Here is an 18,866-nt window from a genome sequence, read left to right as displayed (position 1 = left end):
TATCCTAAGGGAACACACAGTGCTGAAAATTGCTGTATTTGAAAGAAGAAGGGGTTTTTTTTTAATTTACTTTGGCTAAGTTGTTGAGTTTGGGAGTTTGCTAAGACAAACAGCCTTCTTCCATAGTCTCCATCTAGTCAGTTTGAGCACTCCCAATGCTTCTGAGCTCTTTTAATGAAACAAAGGAACAGATGATACATTCCTCAGTTTGCCAGTCAGAGCCTTCTAGAAACCCAGTTTGCCCCAGTCTGCAATCTGCATGGCCCCTTTTAGTGATACTCTTCAGTTAGGAAAAGTGGAGTATTTAAATTCCTGCCAAGACCAAGTCTGCATATCAGAGCATCCCCATTTGTTTTGACTTCAGATATGCATGAGACAGAATCTGTTTTAATAGACGTTAAACCTTAAGAGTTGACACTAAGCACCTGACTGCAGAGCAGGCAGAGAAACTTGTGAGGGGGCTTTGCAAAGACGACAGCTGTATTGCTGTCAGAAGACACAAAGAAATACATGGTCACCACCTGCTGAACATAGACAGGGAGGCAAGAGAGGTTTTAAAGTAAAATAGTGCCAACCTCAAAGTTAAGCATCCTGCAGTCAGCAGGACTGGGTGAACAAGGCTCTATCATCTTCATGCCTCTGACTCTCTTCTACGTCCCTCACCAGGCTGGTGGTCCTCTGAACGGCTTCTTGAAACAGCACTGGACTTGCTGTCCTTCCTGAACTTACCGAACACTTACTCGGCTCTTAAAGCACACCCAATTCACTTTTGGGGCCATCTTCGTGTGACTGGTAGTAAGCATAGTGGCTTTATTAACCACTGAACTCCATGATCTTATAAGTATCTGTGACACTATGAATTTAAAGCCATTAAACACATTTCAATTTCCAGGGCTCCTCAAAGAGTAGACTCCAGACAGGGTCCCCAGAGTTGTTGATTTTGGGGGGCGTCGTCAGTTCTGTGCCGCAGGTGCCAATTCCTGGCTCGGGTTCCGACGGCACGCTCCCCCCTGGCCCACCCCAGGGCTCGGCCGTCCCCCTCCGCGGCCCCCGCCCGCCTGCCGGGGGGAGCCCCGGCCAATGGCCCGCCGTCTGCCGCCGGCCGTGCCCGGCCCCGGGGCCGCCCCCGTTAAACGGCGGGGCTCGGTGTGGAGCGGCGGCCGTCCCTCGCCGCGCGGCCCGGCCCGCGGCCGCCATGGGGTGCGAGCGCGGCGCCGCGCTGCTGCTGCTGCCGCTCGCCCTGCAGCTGTGCCCGGGCCGCGCCGCCGCGCCCGCCCCCCGAGGTAAGAGCCCCGCGCCCCCGACGGAGCGCGCTCTCCTTCTCCCTCTTCCATTGAGAAGGCTCTGGGCTTGCAGTGTCCCGACCTCTGCCCTCCGCCGGGAGCCCTGCCCGGCAGCGAAAGGGAGCACGTCTGCAGGTGCTAGGGCAGCCGGAGCCGTGGCGGGCAGCAGGAGCCGCCGCTGCCCGTCGGGGCGCAGAGCCCGCCCGCGGAGCCGCCCGCACTGGCGGTGGGGACCGGGGGAGGCGGCGGTGTCAGCCGCTCCTATGCAGCAAAGAGTGTTTTTGTAGGTGTGCTGGTGGGTGCGTGAGGCATCTGAATAGCCCTTTTCCAGCTGGAAGTTCTTCTAAATGAAAAGTGAATTTCTAAGCCGTGTAAACTCTTTGGGAAAATTCTACTACATAGTAGAGTCCATAGGAAAATTCATACTTTTAAACCCAGCATTGCCGTGGCAATATTATGCACGTAGTACGTCAGGAGCTGCTGTATTTTAGAGCCTGAGTGAAGTGGGTGGTATTGCTCTGCGGTAGCAGCTTGTGACTGGAGCCAGCTAGGCTGCCGAGTGCAGCAGTTAGTGCAACTTCGTGCTGCTCCAGGAGCCTTAAGCTGCTTGTGGTTTTCGCTACATTTTTAACCCCCTCCACTGCCTTACAGAATGATTTTTGACACGTCAGTTGGTTATTACTTAAGTAGATCTAAAAGACAGTCAATCACAACAACATAGCTGCATTTTCAGAAGCCTTTGGTGAAGACCTTTGCGATGTGAAGATATTTCAGAGTGTTTTTGTAATGACAAGTTGCGTATTACTGGATTTAAAAAAAAACACCAGCTTTCTAACTTGTCGGGGCAGTGGCCAATGAAAAACTCCACTCTCAACAAGGGATGCTTTCAGCTTATTGGGGTCAGTGGGAAATTGTTGTGGTAGGGGTTAGGATTTCACTCCAAGTGTCAAAGCCATTAATAATTACCTTGAAAAGTGCTGAACAGTAGTGGAACAGTATTTACATCTACAGCTATGATTAGGTGTGACCAGAAAACAGCCTTGGAAGGTCTTAAAAAGCTGGTGTGATATGGCAACAGAGTTAGAGGAAAGAAAGGGTATTTTAAGCTCCATGCTCTCCAGTGTCACTATTTTCACTCCTCCATGCCTCCTCATCCTAGCACTTTCTGTCATGTCTTCTAACTCTCATCTGAAAAGCTAGCCTTGATGGGTTTGGGCAGATTTCCAAAGTGTGGTTTGCCACTGTCTCACCATGTAGCTAATCCCTTGTTAGCATTTGGCTAGGAGGGTAAGCAGCTCTATTTTAAAAAACAGGGAAGGAAGGTACAGGAGAGAATTTCTGGTCTGTCTCACGAGCAGGCTTAGTTTAGCCCAGTGGGTATGCACACTTGTTCTTGAAGGCACAAAGGCATGTAGGAGTTTTCAATCCATTGCATGAATTAGAACCAGCTGCTAGTGCTTTTCAGCTTTGGCGGTAGTATTCTATACATTTGCTTTCAAGCCTGCCTTTCCACAGAGAGGAGCAAAGAGACAAGGTTCTTCAAAAAATGAGACATGAAATCTTTGTGATCTTTTTTTCTCTGTTTCTCCCAAACAAATAATTGTCTCTATAATGGCCAAGAGGTATCTCTCTCTGCCAACTCTGCTAAGGATGTAAAATGAATTTTCATACCCCCTTATTCTTCTGCTAGCTGCATTTGCTAGCACATGTGTAAGTTGTGCTTAAGGATGGATCTGATCATGTAGTGCATCCACATGCTAGTCAGTGAAGATATCCCAGGGAAGAGTTTGATAACATGGTGCTGAAGGATCTGGCTGAGGCACTATGCTTTGTGGAACACAACTGCCAAACCAATTCAAGTATTAATTTAAATATGCAAATAACAAAAATTTCAATAAATGTTTTCTATAACGTTAGACAGATGTTTCACAGTGTTTAGTCATTGCTTTTGTAATATTTTTAAGTGACTTAGCATAGATTATTGAGTATCACAGAGATTGATAGAAATTCAGCCAATAGACCTAGAACTGAACAAAATGTATAGCTATATTTCATGCTCTCAAAGTCTTTGGTATTGTATTGCATTGCTCTAGCTGAGGAAACACAGCTGTATTTTATGAATGTCTATTCCTTGTAAAATGCCGTTGTACAGAGTAGTGAGTTGCATTTCAATCTCTTACGTGGGCAGTTGCTCTGCTCTCTCTGCACCAAGTGTGATGAGGTACCCAGCTTTTTGCTTCTGCTTTCCATGTCACTGGTTTCAGTGGGAGCAGTGGTTGTCCTGGGATGCTGTAAATCTGAACTGAATGAAAGAGAAGTCTTTGACCAGGTCCACCTTACATGTATGCTTCTTAGTTGTTTGACAGCAGTATTACTAGTGCATGCAAATCAAGGGCCTGATATTTTTTGTAGTGTGTCCTGAAAATTCTCTGTAGAGTTGTGAGATCCTTAGACCCAATGCAAGTGTAGACTTCAGATGTTATTTCAATGACTTCATGAAATGAAGGGAGAAAGGTCTTCATTTTTTCTCTTTTTTGGCAATAACATTAGTGTCTAAATGAATGGATGCTTCAAAATGAGTGATGGGAGCAGCATGAACCCACACGCTAGTATAAGGGAACAGGGTTTTCTACATATCTGTGAGAAGGTCTGTGTGCCCATGTGGTTGTTTTTTGAGTGCTCTTCAATCTTTTTCTGTGTGTAGCGTATGGAAACACTGGAGTGGTAGGATGACTTCATCACCTTATATACAAAAACACCTTTGGGGTTGTGCTGTGTAGACAAGGCTCATCTGCAAAGGTCCACTGGTGATTTTTCAGCCTGGGAAATGAAACTTATTAGTACAAGCATGGGCTTGAATTAAGCTAAGGCACAATGTGCTGTCATGTGCTTTTGCCATCTGCCTGGTGTTACAGCTCTTCTCTAGTGAGAGCTCTACAGTATTGTTCCAGTGTGGGAGAAAAATATGGCCCAGCTATGGTAGGTCTATGGCGTGTCAGTGATGTACAGTGGATCAGTGTGCTCTTATTTTTAAACAACACTTGTGCAAAATCATTTATCAAACTTTACTGCCAGGGTATAATATATATACTGCTTTAATTGCAGCAGATTGGAGTAGGAGATAATCAAGAAACCTAACAGAAGCGTTCATTGAGTTCGGAGATGTCGTGGATTTAGGAGCATTGAGGAAAATTCCACTTTGTTGTTTCAGTGCCATAAAGGACATAGCTGACTTATATATGTGTAAAATCATAGACTCTTTGCTGATGCATTGTGGAAAAACTAAAATAAAAATTTGAAAGAGCTTTCACTATGCCTTCAGGGTTTGTGGGTTTTGTTTTGTTTTGTTTTGTCAGGCCTGTATTTCTTTGTTTTCTGGGCCAGAAGAGAAAGATGAGTCTTATTTGTATAATATATATTGTGAAAAGTCAATGAAGTGAGAAGGTTGTGAACATCATATTGCTTACCTGGCTTTTTTAATTTTAATTGGTGCCCTGCAAATGGTATCAAAGGATGAGCACTCTGGAAATCTGTCTCAAAATTTTTATGCTGAATCCTTATCTAATTGAAATGTGAACACAAACATCTGAATTTATGAAAGCAGAAGTCGGTTAAAAAGCTTTTTGTTGAGGTGAACCTCAGAAGAGAAGCACTGAGATCTACCTAAAAATATTGGAGTACCTCAGTTGAAGACTAGGTATTTATATGTTAGTAACTTATCAATAATCCCTTTGGAAAATAAAAGTTGTTAAAATAGTGTCAGTTGCAACAAATTGTAGATATTTTGATAGAGTAGTTGTAGCTGGCAGGCACCATCTAGTCCAAACTCCCTGCATCTATGGGGACATGTTTCACTAGACCAGATTGCTTAAGATATTCCTTCCAGTGCCAGGGATTTGAACTTCATGATATTTACAGATTCTCATCATAGTGATATTATTTTATTATTATTTTGGGTAGGAAGAGTGTACAGTCTCCAAAATGTGGCTTCAAATCTCATTCTTCTTTGGTCATTATTATATTTAATTTTTGTGTTGAAATTTGCTTTTTTTTCCCCCCCAGTTTTTGATCTTCTTCCTTATTCAAACAAGCGAGTGTTACTGAACTTCTTGCAACAAGCATTTGGGGATCCTATGCTGAATGAAGTGTACTTGCTCTCAACATTCAAATTACAGCCAAAGAGCACAGCCACTGTTTTCGGCCTATATTCATCAGCTGACAACAGCAAATATTTTGAATTTACAGTAATGGGACGGATGAGTAAAGGTGAGTTGCTTGGAATGTGTATGGTAGAACTGGTGTTGGATCCATAGTCTCTGGTGTGTGACAGATGAATGCTGACAACTGTGTGATTAACCTTTGTGCTGGAGTCATTCCTGTTGCATACTGTCACTTTTCACATCTCCTCTCACCCCTTCATCTCCTTGATGCTGCTCTCTCCTGGCCAGGGGAAACTGACCTGACAATCAGCTGGTATCTCCACTTGCCTGGCATGCTCACTCTGGGCAATGCTGAGAAAGGAGGAAAAAAACATGGAGTATGGAGCAAGAAGTCCATTTGGTTTCGTCTTTTTTTTTTTTCCCCTTTTTCCCCGAGGGACAATCGCTGGTTCTTATTACTCAGGAATTTGAGGGACACACGCACATGCTGCCTCATGCATATGAAAGGCAGGTTCTTGTTCCGATGACCCTGGAGGTTAGATGTGACTATGCAAGACAAATATTCCTGGCACTTAAAGAATCAGTTGGGTGAAATAAAGTGTTTGTTCTTTATTTACTGGAATTAGTTAGTCAGGAGTCAGAGTAGGAGCTGCAGCAGTTTTAGAAATAGTAATAATAGTTTTATTGATCTGTAAACCAGATCTAGGATATACTACAGTTTTAATGTTTAGTGAAAGATTGTTGATTTACTGATTTATTTATTGATTATTGTTGATTTATTTATTGATTTATCATCGATTGTTAATTTATGTACATTATTGTTGCTGCATTGACTTCACTGCTATAGTGATTTGCTACTGAGTAATTAGCTGAATTGAATATACTGTGAAATTCTACTGAGAAATTTCAGTTTCTACATAGGGAAGTTATGCAATATGCTGCAAAAGAAGAAAAGCATATCTTTTCATTAAATATTGTTGGGGAATGAGTTAGATAAAACATTGGTAGTTTTGTCAGGTCTCCCAAAATCCTTCCGAGGTAAGGGAATAAGAGCTATGTGTGTGTAGGGAGTAGGTAATACATGGTAACACAGCTTTATCAAAAGTGCTATACAATTCCTAACGATGACTTACTTAATTGCTAAATATATTATAAGTTACACATACTCACTCTCCCTCTCACACCTGCACAATTATGTGTGCAAATGTTGTACATATATATATAGGAACACATATCTATACACACAAATGTGTCTATATACATACAAGTTTGAACATATTGAACTGATTTTCAAAAATGTCTGCGTGTCTGATGGTTACTGCTGGTCTCTTAAGCCTGTTAGAGTGTTTCTGGTGGAAGGTTACATGGTTTCTTTTGGTTTTGTCCTCAGTAGGCTGGTGTTTGAGGAACATCTGTGTGACAGGACAAATGCAGTAGTGGTGTATGCATAGGCAGCATGAGGCAGCTTGTCTTGTCACTGACCAGCGTTGAGTAGATGGGGGACATCTGTAACCTATTTGATGTAAAGTATTGGCCAAAGAGGGAGGCTTTTTGCAGCAAGACTGTTCATTGGATCTCTTTGCCTCCTCATTACTTTAGAGCACCTTGTTTAAGGCACATGGCAGTGAGCAAGTGGTAGGCAGTGTTTTCACACGTGATTTCTCTGGAAGTGTTAGGGATCCCATGTGGCTACTTCATACAGTAAGTTAAACTGCATCCACAAGATTGTCATGTCAGCTGCAAGTATGGAGTGTGTGAGTTGTGTATGATCCTCTCAAGACTGAACAGCGTCACTTAAGTGGTGAACCAATGTTGGCATCTCAGCAAAATGCAGGGTCTTCATATCTGTGGTATTTCTCTGCATGTTACTTCTAGTTATGCGCCCAAATCTGCCTCAAGGCAGGCCTTAGTTATGCTTTAAAATGCCACATTTAAGAGCTTGGTTCCCAATGGTTGCCTCATATTCTTGTTTTATTGTGGTATAACTGATAGTAATGTGTTTATAACACCTAAATGTTTATAAAAGCACAGGTCTGAATTACTGACTTGGCAGCTAAACTTATAGTAGACAATTGTGCCTTTCAAAGACAGATAGCGTCCATGGATTTCTTGTCCTTCTTTAATTATTCTTTTATGGAACAAATAGCAGTTAGTGCACAGATGTGTTGCAGTTAAACAATTCTGTGAAGCAGCTCCTATTTTAATTGAAAATTTGTTTCTTAAGCAGTTTACATGACACTCTTATGAGTATGTGTAAAATATTCAAGCAGCAAACATACTGCAGGGGTTTGGATGAGTTAAATCTTGGAGGTGGAGGCTGTGATCCAAGAAAATATCTCTTCAAAAGCCTGCTCTAGTTTACCAGATGAATATTTGGCTTTGGCTGAGGAAAGAATACTTGATCTTCCTTCCAAGTCTGATTGCTCCTTGTCCTGAAACTATTCTGTTCTGGGCCCTGCCTCCATCTCCTCTTTCTTTCTCTGGCCTACTGTTGTGTTTGGTCACTCTGAATGCAGGGCCCAGATCCAATTTTATATGGCCAGGCGTGCATAATATTCACGTAAATAAAATGCCTGCAATGTACTCTGTCTTGCTGTATCTTTGAGCTTGCCAAGAAGTGCTACCTTTTAGCGAGTTACTGGTGACCTCATGCACCTCTGCAGAAATCTCTTCTCTGGCAGTGTTTTGACATAGACAGTAGTGAAAACATTCCTGATATTGATCACAGCTGCTGAGACTCTAGCACTAGTGTAGACTTCAAAGGTGGCAACATACCCTGCCCCATTCATGTTGGTATGAATCTGGGGATTTTTTCATCACTAGACTGAGGAATTAAATTTTAGGGAGCATGTGTGCAGTAAGTTGGGTGGTCACCAACTAACAGGTATCATAGCATCAAAGCGATTATATTAGTAGTGGAAAATGGGAAGCTAGTTTGTTAAATGAATAGAAATTTGATAGTTTCATTAGGTCCAAAAGCTCATACCAAAGCTGGTATGAGCTTTTACCTCCACTATATCCACAATTTGTGGTTGACTGATCTTGGTGTCAGATCATTTGTGAGCTCTCACTTGATACAACTGTAGCAGCCATCTGTGAATTTCAGATGTTAGCAAGAGCCAGCATGTAAATATTTAGATGCCTGATGTCCCTGCAGCTTGATTCCTCATGCACATAACTGTTACGATCAGGAAATAGGAGACTGTCAGCTGGTGATCAGTGTGATCTCTGAAGGGCTGTCTGATATTGCAGGGTAGTTATACACTGTCCAGATGCATTCACCTCATTGCTTCTGCAGATATGCAGTTGGAGAGCCAGGGAGAGATTTTGTGGAGAGAACTAGCTAGCCGATCTTAGAGATCTGGCTCCCAGATTCTAGCTTACTAATCCAATTTCCTTAGGAAAGAGACTTTCTTTTCAATATTACTCAGCAGGCATTTATTGTAAGAGTATTTGTTTGCTGTTGTGGCATTTTTTTGATGGTGCATTTTACTTAATGAAATGAGAATTTTTATCAGGTAGGTCAGTCACTAATGCTTTTAAAAAGAGCTGAGAAAAGGTTTAGTCATCCCTAGGAGTGGACTATGCCTTTTCTGCATTACACTTTGGTTTTACTGAATATTTGTTACAGAGGAGTGCTGGTAATTGGTTTGGAAACATGCTTCCTTTGCTTTTTAATTATGCATTTGGATACACTCTGAGACGGCTCCACTGTATGTGGTATGCATCATTGAAATTGATTTTCTAGTTGTACACTTCTGCTACAAAGTATCTCTGGGTCTGCCAGATATGTACATACCAAAGTGCTGACTGGAGGCTGCTGGCTATGCCCTGTAACTTTACCACTTGCCTTTTAGCTCATTATGACCTGTAAATTGACTTTGGTCAAGCCATTTAGAGAGGCCTGGACAAAGCAGAGGAAAACTCAGCACAGCAGCAGAGCTTCACAAATCTCATGCAAGCATCCTGCTAGTGCTGCTTTGAGAGTCGATGTCCCATTTATTATTACCATTGTGTCTGCATATGGGATGCATTTACAGAAGTAGACATGTGGAAAAATACCAGAGCAATTGCAGATTTCCAGAGGACGTTCCTTGATCAGCCTTGGGCTGTCTGCTACCCTCTGATAGTCCTTCTGCATGTTTTGTCCTAGCGGTGCTGCGCTATCTGAAGGGTGATGGAAGGGTGAATTCCGTGATCTTTAGCAACATCCAGCTGGCTGATGGGAAACCCCATGCTGTCATCTTGTGGCTGAGTGGCCTGCAGCAGGGATCGAGCACGATAGAGCTGTATCTGGACTGCCTGCAAGTAGGTGCCATTGAGGACTTGCCAAAACCATTTTCAGCACTGTCTCAGAAGGTGGTGGCAGCTGAGTTGCGCACTCTCCAGGAGAAGCCACAGGTGAGCATGGAAACTGGGAACAGGCTGAGGATTTAGAGGGATCACCACTGAACCTCTGGATCACTGAATTCAAACCTCAGTCCTCAGCAAGCCAAGCTCTGTACAGTTTAATAACTCTGTACAAGTTAATATTTTAATATTAACTTGTGAAATAAATGTAAACAGGGGCTCCCTATGGAGCAGGTGAAATCTTAGCTCACATGAACCCTATAATAATTACGCTATTTGTTTTAGACATAATTTTTAGCTTTTAAAATAAAATTTTAAAAACCTACTGCCTCCTTCACTTCAATCTAGTTGTTTTTTGGGGAGTGGACTTTTTGTAAGGACTTAGCTAATGCAGTAAGGGCAGCTTTTCACTGGCTTCTTACAGCTGTTCTGTATGAGCAGTGCTTGTCTGTGTATGTGGCTTTCCTCTTCATGATATGCCAAGAGACTAAAAAAGACAAAAGAATGGGAGAACTCTTGTGGTGCCAGAGCGAAGCCCTCATCTGTTTGACTGCAATAGCTTTTCTTCCTCTGTCTGCCAACCAGGAGTTGATAAAGCTTCCTGTCATCTCCCTATCAGCAGTCTGAGATAAACAGTGTCTTCCACAGCATCTTCCATCATCATTAATCAAAAATACTTATTAGAAGGTACAAAGGCATTCTGCCCCAAGGTTTCCCACTTACTTTGTTTCATTACAGGCTTGAAAGTGAGCCTATTTTTATGGAGAATGACTGATGTGCCCGTATTCCTGACATTAATATATGTACCTGTTTGAGAGGAGAGGAAAAAACCACACCTTTGGATGCACTTAAAAAAAATCATATGCCACAGAAATATGGGAACTTCCTACTATGTGAGATTATATGAATTGGAACTGTAAAAAAAAAGTTTCAAATAAAACCACAGCTATGCAAAAATCTGCAAGGCAAATTAATATTAGAGATTTTATGTAGTTCAAATGGTGATGGGTCATCCTGAAGGGAATGGTGTAGGACCCCTGCATGCATAGGAAATGGACTCCCTCTCTTTAAAAAATTAATTTACTTTGTCTGATATTTCATATTCTTCCCATTGTTGTACCAGAATTGTGAGCTCTGGTTTTTTTTGTGAGCCCAGGATACACTAGATGAGTTAAAACTGGTAACTGGAGGAACCCTTGCTGAAGTGGGAAACCTGCAGGATTGTTTTCTTCAAAAAATCGAGCCTGTACCTCAGTACACAGGTAAGACCTGCAGCTGGGAGTTAAAATTATTCTTAACAATATCAGGGCAAGGAAACTAATGTGATGAATATTGAAAATGTGAAGAAGCCCATAGCCAAGTAATAACAATTATTTGACTAAATTATGGGTATGACAGTTTCCTGTAAATGTTTTAGAAATAGCTCCATTTGGAGATAAAACTGTTGCTGGTAATAAAGCAATGAATTGTTGTTTTAGTGAAAGACAAGACTCTAATGATTGAAAGAGGTTTTTTAGCCTAATTTGGAAGGCAGAAGGCAAATTTTTGTGATGATGATCTGCTTGTGTCAGCTTAATAATATTTTCAGTATTCAAATTGCAAACAATTGCAGATGTAAAGTAGTGCTAAATGGGGTACATTGCTACAGGTTGTGTGAAAGGAAGATCAATGGAGTAGCAAGACCTACCCACGTACTTATCCACACTGACTGTATCCATGTCTTGTTGAGCACTGGACTGGAGAAGCAAGGTGTGAAGAAGCTTGCAGGAGACTGAAGAAAATGTTTGTGCCATGGCTACAGAGCCTGTATGTCTGTGTGGGAAAAGCCATTGTGGAGTAGCCACTAGTCCTGCCACAATTTAGCCAAGGTTTTTATCACCTGCTGAAGGGCCTCAGGGTCTTCATGCAATCCCCTGTGTTAGGTGAGGGTGCTTCCCAACCTCTGGACACAGAAAAACTGTGCTAGACTGTCCCACCTGTAGTTGTTGTAGTCCCTGTCCATCTGCCTTTCTGCTGTGGGTGTGAGGGAGAAGAATGGCTTCACACTGTACATGGAATATGTTAGTATATGACAGCCATAGGGAGGAAACTCAGTTCAAGGTTTGAAATGGGATTAATGATATGTTCTCTCTCGTACCCTTTCCTGTCCCCCTGCCAAACCCAACCTGCAGCATTGCTAGTTTTGATAAGAACAGACACGAGATGCAGAAATTTTATGAGAGCATCCTGGGTATGTCACATGAATGTAGGCACCAGTGGTGTGCATTGGTAACAAAATCTGGTCTACCTTTTATCTATGTAAATCCTTAGTTTCAGATACTTCTATTTCCTTGGTTCTTAACATATATACACTCAGATAAAAAATGAATTTTATCCTCTGGACTCTCTCTTTTTCACTAAAAGAACAGGCATTTGAACATGAAATAGAAGGGTAGTTCAGTGTTTTCTTCTGCAAAAACTGGCAGCTCTCCCACGGCGAGTTTCCAAATGACAAACTTGCAGCTTTCTAATTTGTAACTTTTTGCTCACTAATCAATAATGCAAATGGTAATATACAGACAGACCATCTTTCTGTCGCTGCCTCCACCTGGCTTAGATTCTCATAGACAAGTTGCTTTTAACTTTTAACTAAGTGGAATTAGTGTCAACAACAACAACAACAATAATAATAATAATAATAATAATAATAATAATAATAATAATAATAATAATAATAAACAACTACTCACATAAATACATCCAAAGTCTACATACTCTAATCCACCAAAAGAAAAAGTGGGTGTTCCAACAGCAATTTTAAGTTGTCTGGCTTGAACTTTGTGTATGCATCATGATGCCCTTCTATGTCAATGATATATCACATAATGTCAATTTTGCCTACTTCCAGGAAAAGCTGTAATTCAAATACTCAGCTGTACAGGGGGATAAGACCTAGTATCTTGATAAAAATTTGTGCTTTCATATTAATTGGAAAATCCTTGGGAGTGCTTTGGACCTGAATAACTGTACATGACTTTGACTGTGTGCCTGGTTGTTGCTCATTGTTTTCACAGCAGCATTACCTCCATGTTCAGTCTGTGAGGCTGAGACACCTAAGCAGTGGGATGAGATTATGATGATCAGACACAGGCTGAAGATGTTTATTTGGATTTTTGTGTTTGGGTAGGAAAATAGAATGCAAGGTGCACTGGGTTTGGTAGATGAGATTAGTACACTGCATGTGATTATCATCACAAGATCATTCTGGTCCAAGGGTCTTAGGAGGTTGTATAGCTCATGTAGGGTACCTGAGCCTGACAAAGTATAAAAAAAAGTTATGTTGCACAGGACCAAAGGTTCTTTAAACAAGTTGCTGTTAGAGACAGTATATCAATATAGACCCACGGGCAAGAGAAAAATGGAATGGAGTCTTAGTTTGGCTTTCTCTGAATGCCTCACTGTTCTCCAGTTCATGGTATTCAGAGCTCTCAACCCAGTGGTGATGTCTTTGTGGCTTGTATTCAATATATGTTTTTGTCCCTGAATCTGTCCAGTGGGTTTTAAATGCATGGTCAAGAACTTTATTACATATCTGAGGAATATTTCCTTCTGTTTACTTGGAACCTGCCTCTTCCTATTTCCACATAAAACTTGTATGTACAGCTTCTTTGGTGAAAGATTATAGGCTGTTCAGAAATGTTTTTTAATGTCAGCCATCATCTATACTGTAATCCTGGTTTGCTCTCTGGACAAGAAACCACAATCTTCCAGAGTTCAAGAAGTTGGACAATGTTCTCACGCACATGGTGTGATTCTTCGGGGTGTCCCATGTGGGGCCAGGATTTGACCTGATAACCCTGGTGAGTCCCTCCCAACTCAGGGTATTCCATGATTCTGTGGGTGTCATTCTCTTACAATGACAATTCAGGATTTGAATGACACAGACAGGAGCAAATGTGTTGCTTGAGCCAGAGAGCTGTTGTTCCTAAGAGAGGTAGAAGCAATGAAGCTATGAGGTGTTCCACTGTGTTTGTGCATGCCTGGGCCAATTGGCTGTAGAATGAAGCTGGTTCTATACTGCAACATCCTGGCAAGAAAAAGATGGGGACTTCAGTTCCCATTTGGTCAGTAGTACTTCAAAGCAGTCTCTGAACTTAGTTATTTCTGTGAAAGCCATTCTGTTAATAATATTTTTAATGATTCAAGAACATAGAGCTGCAGAGTAGCTAACTGGGGAATTGCCTTATAAGATATGGATGAGAGAGGCTACATGGAAGTGCTAGATATCTGTATAGCTTCATGCTGGTACCTTTTGCTTGCCTGCTTTCTCCTGGATCCACTATATTGTGGACTGACAGCTTCCTTAAAAGACTCTCTGAGTACTTATCCCAAACACTTGTTATTCAGCTGCAAGTGGGGCCTGCTGTTGGAATTACTTTTAATGGAAGAGAAAAAAAAACAAAACCAGGTGTATTTAGCTGTTTCTGCTCTTCTAAATTTGCACACAGGGCATGTAGTTTGTGGCAGTTTAACCAGTTCAGTCCACCTTAATGTTCAGCAGTCTGCAAAACTTAACCACAGAATAGGTCTGGTTTTGATTTAGATGCTAGCCAAAAAACACCATCTGAAGTCTTGAGAATAGGTTTCAATCAATAATGCCTAAATGAGCCTTTGTTTTAAAAATAAAACAAGAACAGACCCCAGTGTCTGGCCTGACAGCTTTGTGCCAGGTTCCACTATGGGATTCTAAAATACCCATGATATTATGTCCTGCTGTTGTCACACAAATAAAAATGTGGCAAGGTTAGGCCTAAAACAGAGACAGGCTCTGGAACAGGCGATTCCTGACTTCAAACTTGTTCAGTGTTTGGATGAAAAAATACAAAGTGAAGAAAACTTACTTAGTATGTGAGTATTTGGCCAGTTCCCATTAGAATGTTTGGAAACGGTTAGACATGCTTTGAAGTACAAAACAATGAGGTAAACATTAAGAGATGCATTTTTCATATAAGCTTTCAGTACTCACAAAAATAACATGTGAATAAACCTCCCTGAAGCTATCAGGCATAATATCAAAATATCCTGCCTGCCTAGTCTCTGGAAGAGCATGTATTTGTGAAGTTTGTTTTTAGATACAGCCTTAGAGAATTAAACAAATATCTTCTTCTTGAGAGGTACAAATTCATAAGTAAGCTGCAAAGAGAAGCAACTACAAGCTACTGTGCTAAACATGCTTTCTGCTTCTTTTCTGTCACTGGCTCAAAACCAGTGTTTATTTAAGAGATTAAAATCCCCTGTGAAGATCTTGGGATTAATCTGGTCCTTTCCTATGGCTCATTACAGATGTAACTTTTGGTCTTGTTCTAGAGGTCTTTAATTGGTTATTTGGTATTGAAGACTGACTTCTGGTGTGAGTTCATAGTGTGCTGAGTAGATGTTTTGTGAGTCCATACAAAGTCTGCACCTGTCAGAAGCAAATGCAGTCATGAAACTTGTGCAGTGTGATGAGCTGTCTTTGAGAAGAAAAGTCAAGTGACTGTTGCAGTTACTAAAAATACTGTTTTGTCAGAACAGGTACTGTTGATGTGTTCTCAGAGCTTCACAGTGAGCTGGCTCAGAAAGCTGGGTAACTTCACTCTGAAAAAATATGTATCAATAGTGGTTACAACTGTGCTATGCCAGCAGGACCAGGGGAGTAATCAACCCCTTGTACTCAGGATTGGTGAGGCTGTGCCTCAAATCCTGTGTTCAGTTTTGGGCCTCTCACTTTAAATATGAGATTGAGGTGCTGAAGTGTGTCCAGTGAAGGGCAACAAGGCTGGTGAATGGACTAGTAGAAAATGTGTCCTATGAGGAACAGCCGACACAGCTGGGTTTGTTCAGCCTCAAGAAGAGGAGGCTCAGGGGGACTTCATTGCTTTCTACAAAAAAGGGGTACAGCCTGGAGGGAGGGTACGGCCAGGTGGGCACCGGTCTGCCTGCAGTAGGAGGACATCAGGAAATGGCCTTAAACTGAGGCAGGGGAGATTCAGCTTAGAAATATTTTTTCATTATTAGGGTGGTGAGGGAGGTGATGGAATTACCTGGACATGTTCAGATGGTGGCTGTATCTGGTGCTAAGGTGATGGTTTAGTGATTTAGGGGTCACAGTGGTAGTGTTGGGTGGATGGTTAGACTGCATGATTTTGAAGGTCTCTTCCAACACTGATGATTCTATGACTCTGATTCTATGACATGGAATGCACTTACCCAGGGTGTCTTCCCATTGCATGCACATATGCTTCATGGCCTCACCTTGTCCTTCTGCCCCAAATAGATTATCACAAATACCCAGTTCTGAAATCCTGAGGTTTTCACTCAGGGTTGCTGGTCTCAGACCGTGGGAGGAACCAGTAGCACTGGTGGCCTTAGTTGCCTAGGAGAGTCTTGACACTGAAGTAATGGTAGAAGAATTGTGATCTTATTTTTCTCTCTATGGAAAGCTTTCTGCTTTGCCCATTTCTGTGGTATATGAGGAGTTCAGTTCAGAAAAGCCTTGAGTTCATGAAAATCACACTATAAAATTTGAGGTAAATACTGTGTTTGCTCTGATGATTTCTACAGGGCTTGCATAACAGTAGTGTCTGCCCTCCATGGCTCTTCTTGGGGTTTCTATCTTATATCTCAGAAATTACCATGACAAATGATGAAGAGTTATGTTGTGTGCTCTTGTTCATTGCTATTTCCCTGCAGGTGATTTTAATAGGCAGCTGATGGGTCAAATGATGCAGATGAACCAACTACTGGGAGATGTGAAAGACCTTCTTAGGCAACAGGTAACGTATAGGGGCTTTGGTGTGAAATACCCCAATTTTGCTCCTTTGATAGAGTTAGCACAGACTTCAAGTAAGTAGTAAACTACTGTGTAGAGTTATTGCCTTGAAGGCGTGACACAATCAAGAACAAATAACCATATACGTTCTGGTACCCTGTGCTTGCAAGAGAGGATCATTGAATGCAGTAGTGTATGGGGCTTGCTTATTCAGATCCAGAAAATTTAGTGTCTGGAGAGGGAGTAGCCATCCTAGCCCACTGTTAGATAGTTATGAGTCTGTTGCATGGAACTGAAATTGCATTTCAGTTTCATTTGCTGGTGTGCAACAGAACTGAAATTGCTGGTGGCACACCAAAGGCAGTCAAACAAGGACCTTTGGACCTTTGATGGAGGCTGGACCTAAGTACATCCATTATCCATATCCTTAATTTTATGGTGTACAAAGAGCATCTCATTTAAGACCAATTATCTGTGTTGCATGGTTCGAGCGGCATCTTGGGGACTAGTGGTTCTTCTCTCAGCCAGGTGCAAACTGGAACTATCTGTACCTAAATTACATTTATTTTCTATATTCTCAAGGTCAAAGAAACAACTTTTCTGAGAAATACCATAGCCGAGTGCCAAGCATGTGGTGAGTATTCCTGTTATTCTACAAGAGACTAGAGTTGTTTTAAAACTAGTATTGATCACATTAGCTTTATGTGGTTTCTAAAAAGTACTTTTTAAAAAATATTGTGTCTAAAGTTCTAGGTGTATTTGTATTTGGACACAAATTTAAAATAGATTTTCATTAGAGAGAAAGCTTTCACAGACCCAACAATCACTATTGGGGGAAAAAATCCCACTAAACCAAACAGTACCACTCAGGCTGTACTGTCAGTTCTCACTCTGCCACAAAGCTGTGCCACATATTCCGGTTAAGCGAGACACTGTCTCCCAGCTACCTCATGCACAATCTTAGTCGAAGGACAAGGGAGAAATCATGTTCTGCTCTGGCTGGTATTACCAGTCTGAGGAAGATCCTATGCAGTGCACCTGAAGTTTGTCTGATTCTGAGCAGGCAGTCACTAGTTAACAGCAGTAAGACCCAAAAGGTGGTCTTCATCTTTTCTCTAAATGAAAAAAGTGCATACTTTTTTAAATGTTACTGCATTTAGAAAATGCTACTGTGGCCCTCCTGTATCACACACAACTGACAGCACACAAGTGCAGTCAGTATAGAAACCAATATGCTTTCTTACTGTGTGAGATGAAAGGTCCTAAACTCATCAGGCCTTTTAGCTGGTTTATTCTCCCGGTCTGTCAGCCTCATCAAAACTCAAGTTGAGCTCTAGACAGGGTAACCGTTATATGTAAGTGCCAAAGGAAAAGTCGGATTCCTGCATGCACTTGTACCAATGTTCTGTACCTGCCAATCTCAGAAGGACCTGTCTTTGGCTAGTCTCTGTGCACCTAAGCCTGTGTACTTGCATAGTCCTGCTGTGTTTGTGGACTGTCTGCTGTTCCTTCTTTATTCTTCTTATTTGTGGACTGTCAGAGATGCTATTGTGAATCCAGAACATTGTTTTTCTTATGAAGTGGTGGTGTTACCAATTTAGCCAGAGAAAAGCCCTGTATTTGTACCCTTATACTTGAGTTGCTGTGACCTTGATTTGAGGTCACAGGCTTTCAGAGTTTCCTGCCCTGGCCAGCAGCAGATCTGTTTTAGAACAGACCTAGAAGGAAGGCAGAAGAAGATATGTAGCCAGAAGAAGCACATTAACCTAAAACAATACCCTCAATTTCCCCTTGCTGGGGACACAGTAAATTCCGGAGCCGTACCTAGGAAGGAGCCTTTCAGCCACAGCACGGCTGGAAGCAGGAGCACAGTGCAGGGGCATGAAGTGTCTTGGGAATTTCTTCAGAATGCTTGCCAGCTGAGAGCCATGATGAACATTTCTTTCAACCATTGAAACTGTTGTTCTTTCTGCATTAAAGGTTTAGGCACTGTGAGTTTTCCAACTCAGCTTCCTAGGCGCACTAAACCGAAATGTGAAGTTAATTCCTGCTTCAGGGGAGTGAGGTGCATGGAGACAGCAGAGGGATTTCAGTGTGGGCCCTGCCCTGAAGGACTCACAGGAAATGGAGTTACATGCTCAGATATTGATGAGGTAAAATAGTTACTTTCACTGAATTAAAAAAAAAAACAAGCTAAAAAGCAACTGTTTTGTACATATCAATGGGTTGTTAATACTTTCTGTCTTCAGCATTTACTGACTGCTTGCACAGTGAATATTAATT

General features: G+C 41.8%; 1 protein-coding gene across 1 annotated transcript in view; it reads left to right on the top strand.

The window, feature by feature from the left end:
- Window positions 1-1,195: 1,195 nt before the first annotated feature.
- The window catches only part of THBS4 (thrombospondin 4), a 39,525-nt gene continuing 21,854 nt past the window's right edge, over window positions 1,196-18,866 (top strand). Inside the window, exons 1-7 of the mRNA XM_041414612.1 lie at window positions 1,196-1,283; window positions 5,346-5,549; window positions 9,597-9,844; window positions 10,950-11,055; window positions 16,505-16,587; window positions 17,166-17,217; window positions 18,564-18,736. Of these exons, the coding sequence (XP_041270546.1) occupies window positions 1,196-1,283; window positions 5,346-5,549; window positions 9,597-9,844; window positions 10,950-11,055; window positions 16,505-16,587; window positions 17,166-17,217; window positions 18,564-18,736 (954 nt within the window). The remainder of the gene's footprint in view (window positions 1,284-5,345; window positions 5,550-9,596; window positions 9,845-10,949; window positions 11,056-16,504; window positions 16,588-17,165; window positions 17,218-18,563; window positions 18,737-18,866) is intronic.

This window comes from Onychostruthus taczanowskii, unplaced genomic scaffold, assembly GCF_017590055.1.
Source record: "Onychostruthus taczanowskii isolate IOZ18803 unplaced genomic scaffold, ASM1759005v1 scaffold46, whole genome shotgun sequence".
Classification (NCBI taxonomy): Eukaryota; Metazoa; Chordata; class Aves; order Passeriformes; family Passeridae; genus Onychostruthus; species Onychostruthus taczanowskii.
The sequence above is the reverse complement of the archived record's forward strand: the minus strand, read 5'-3'. Positions and strand labels throughout refer to the sequence as shown.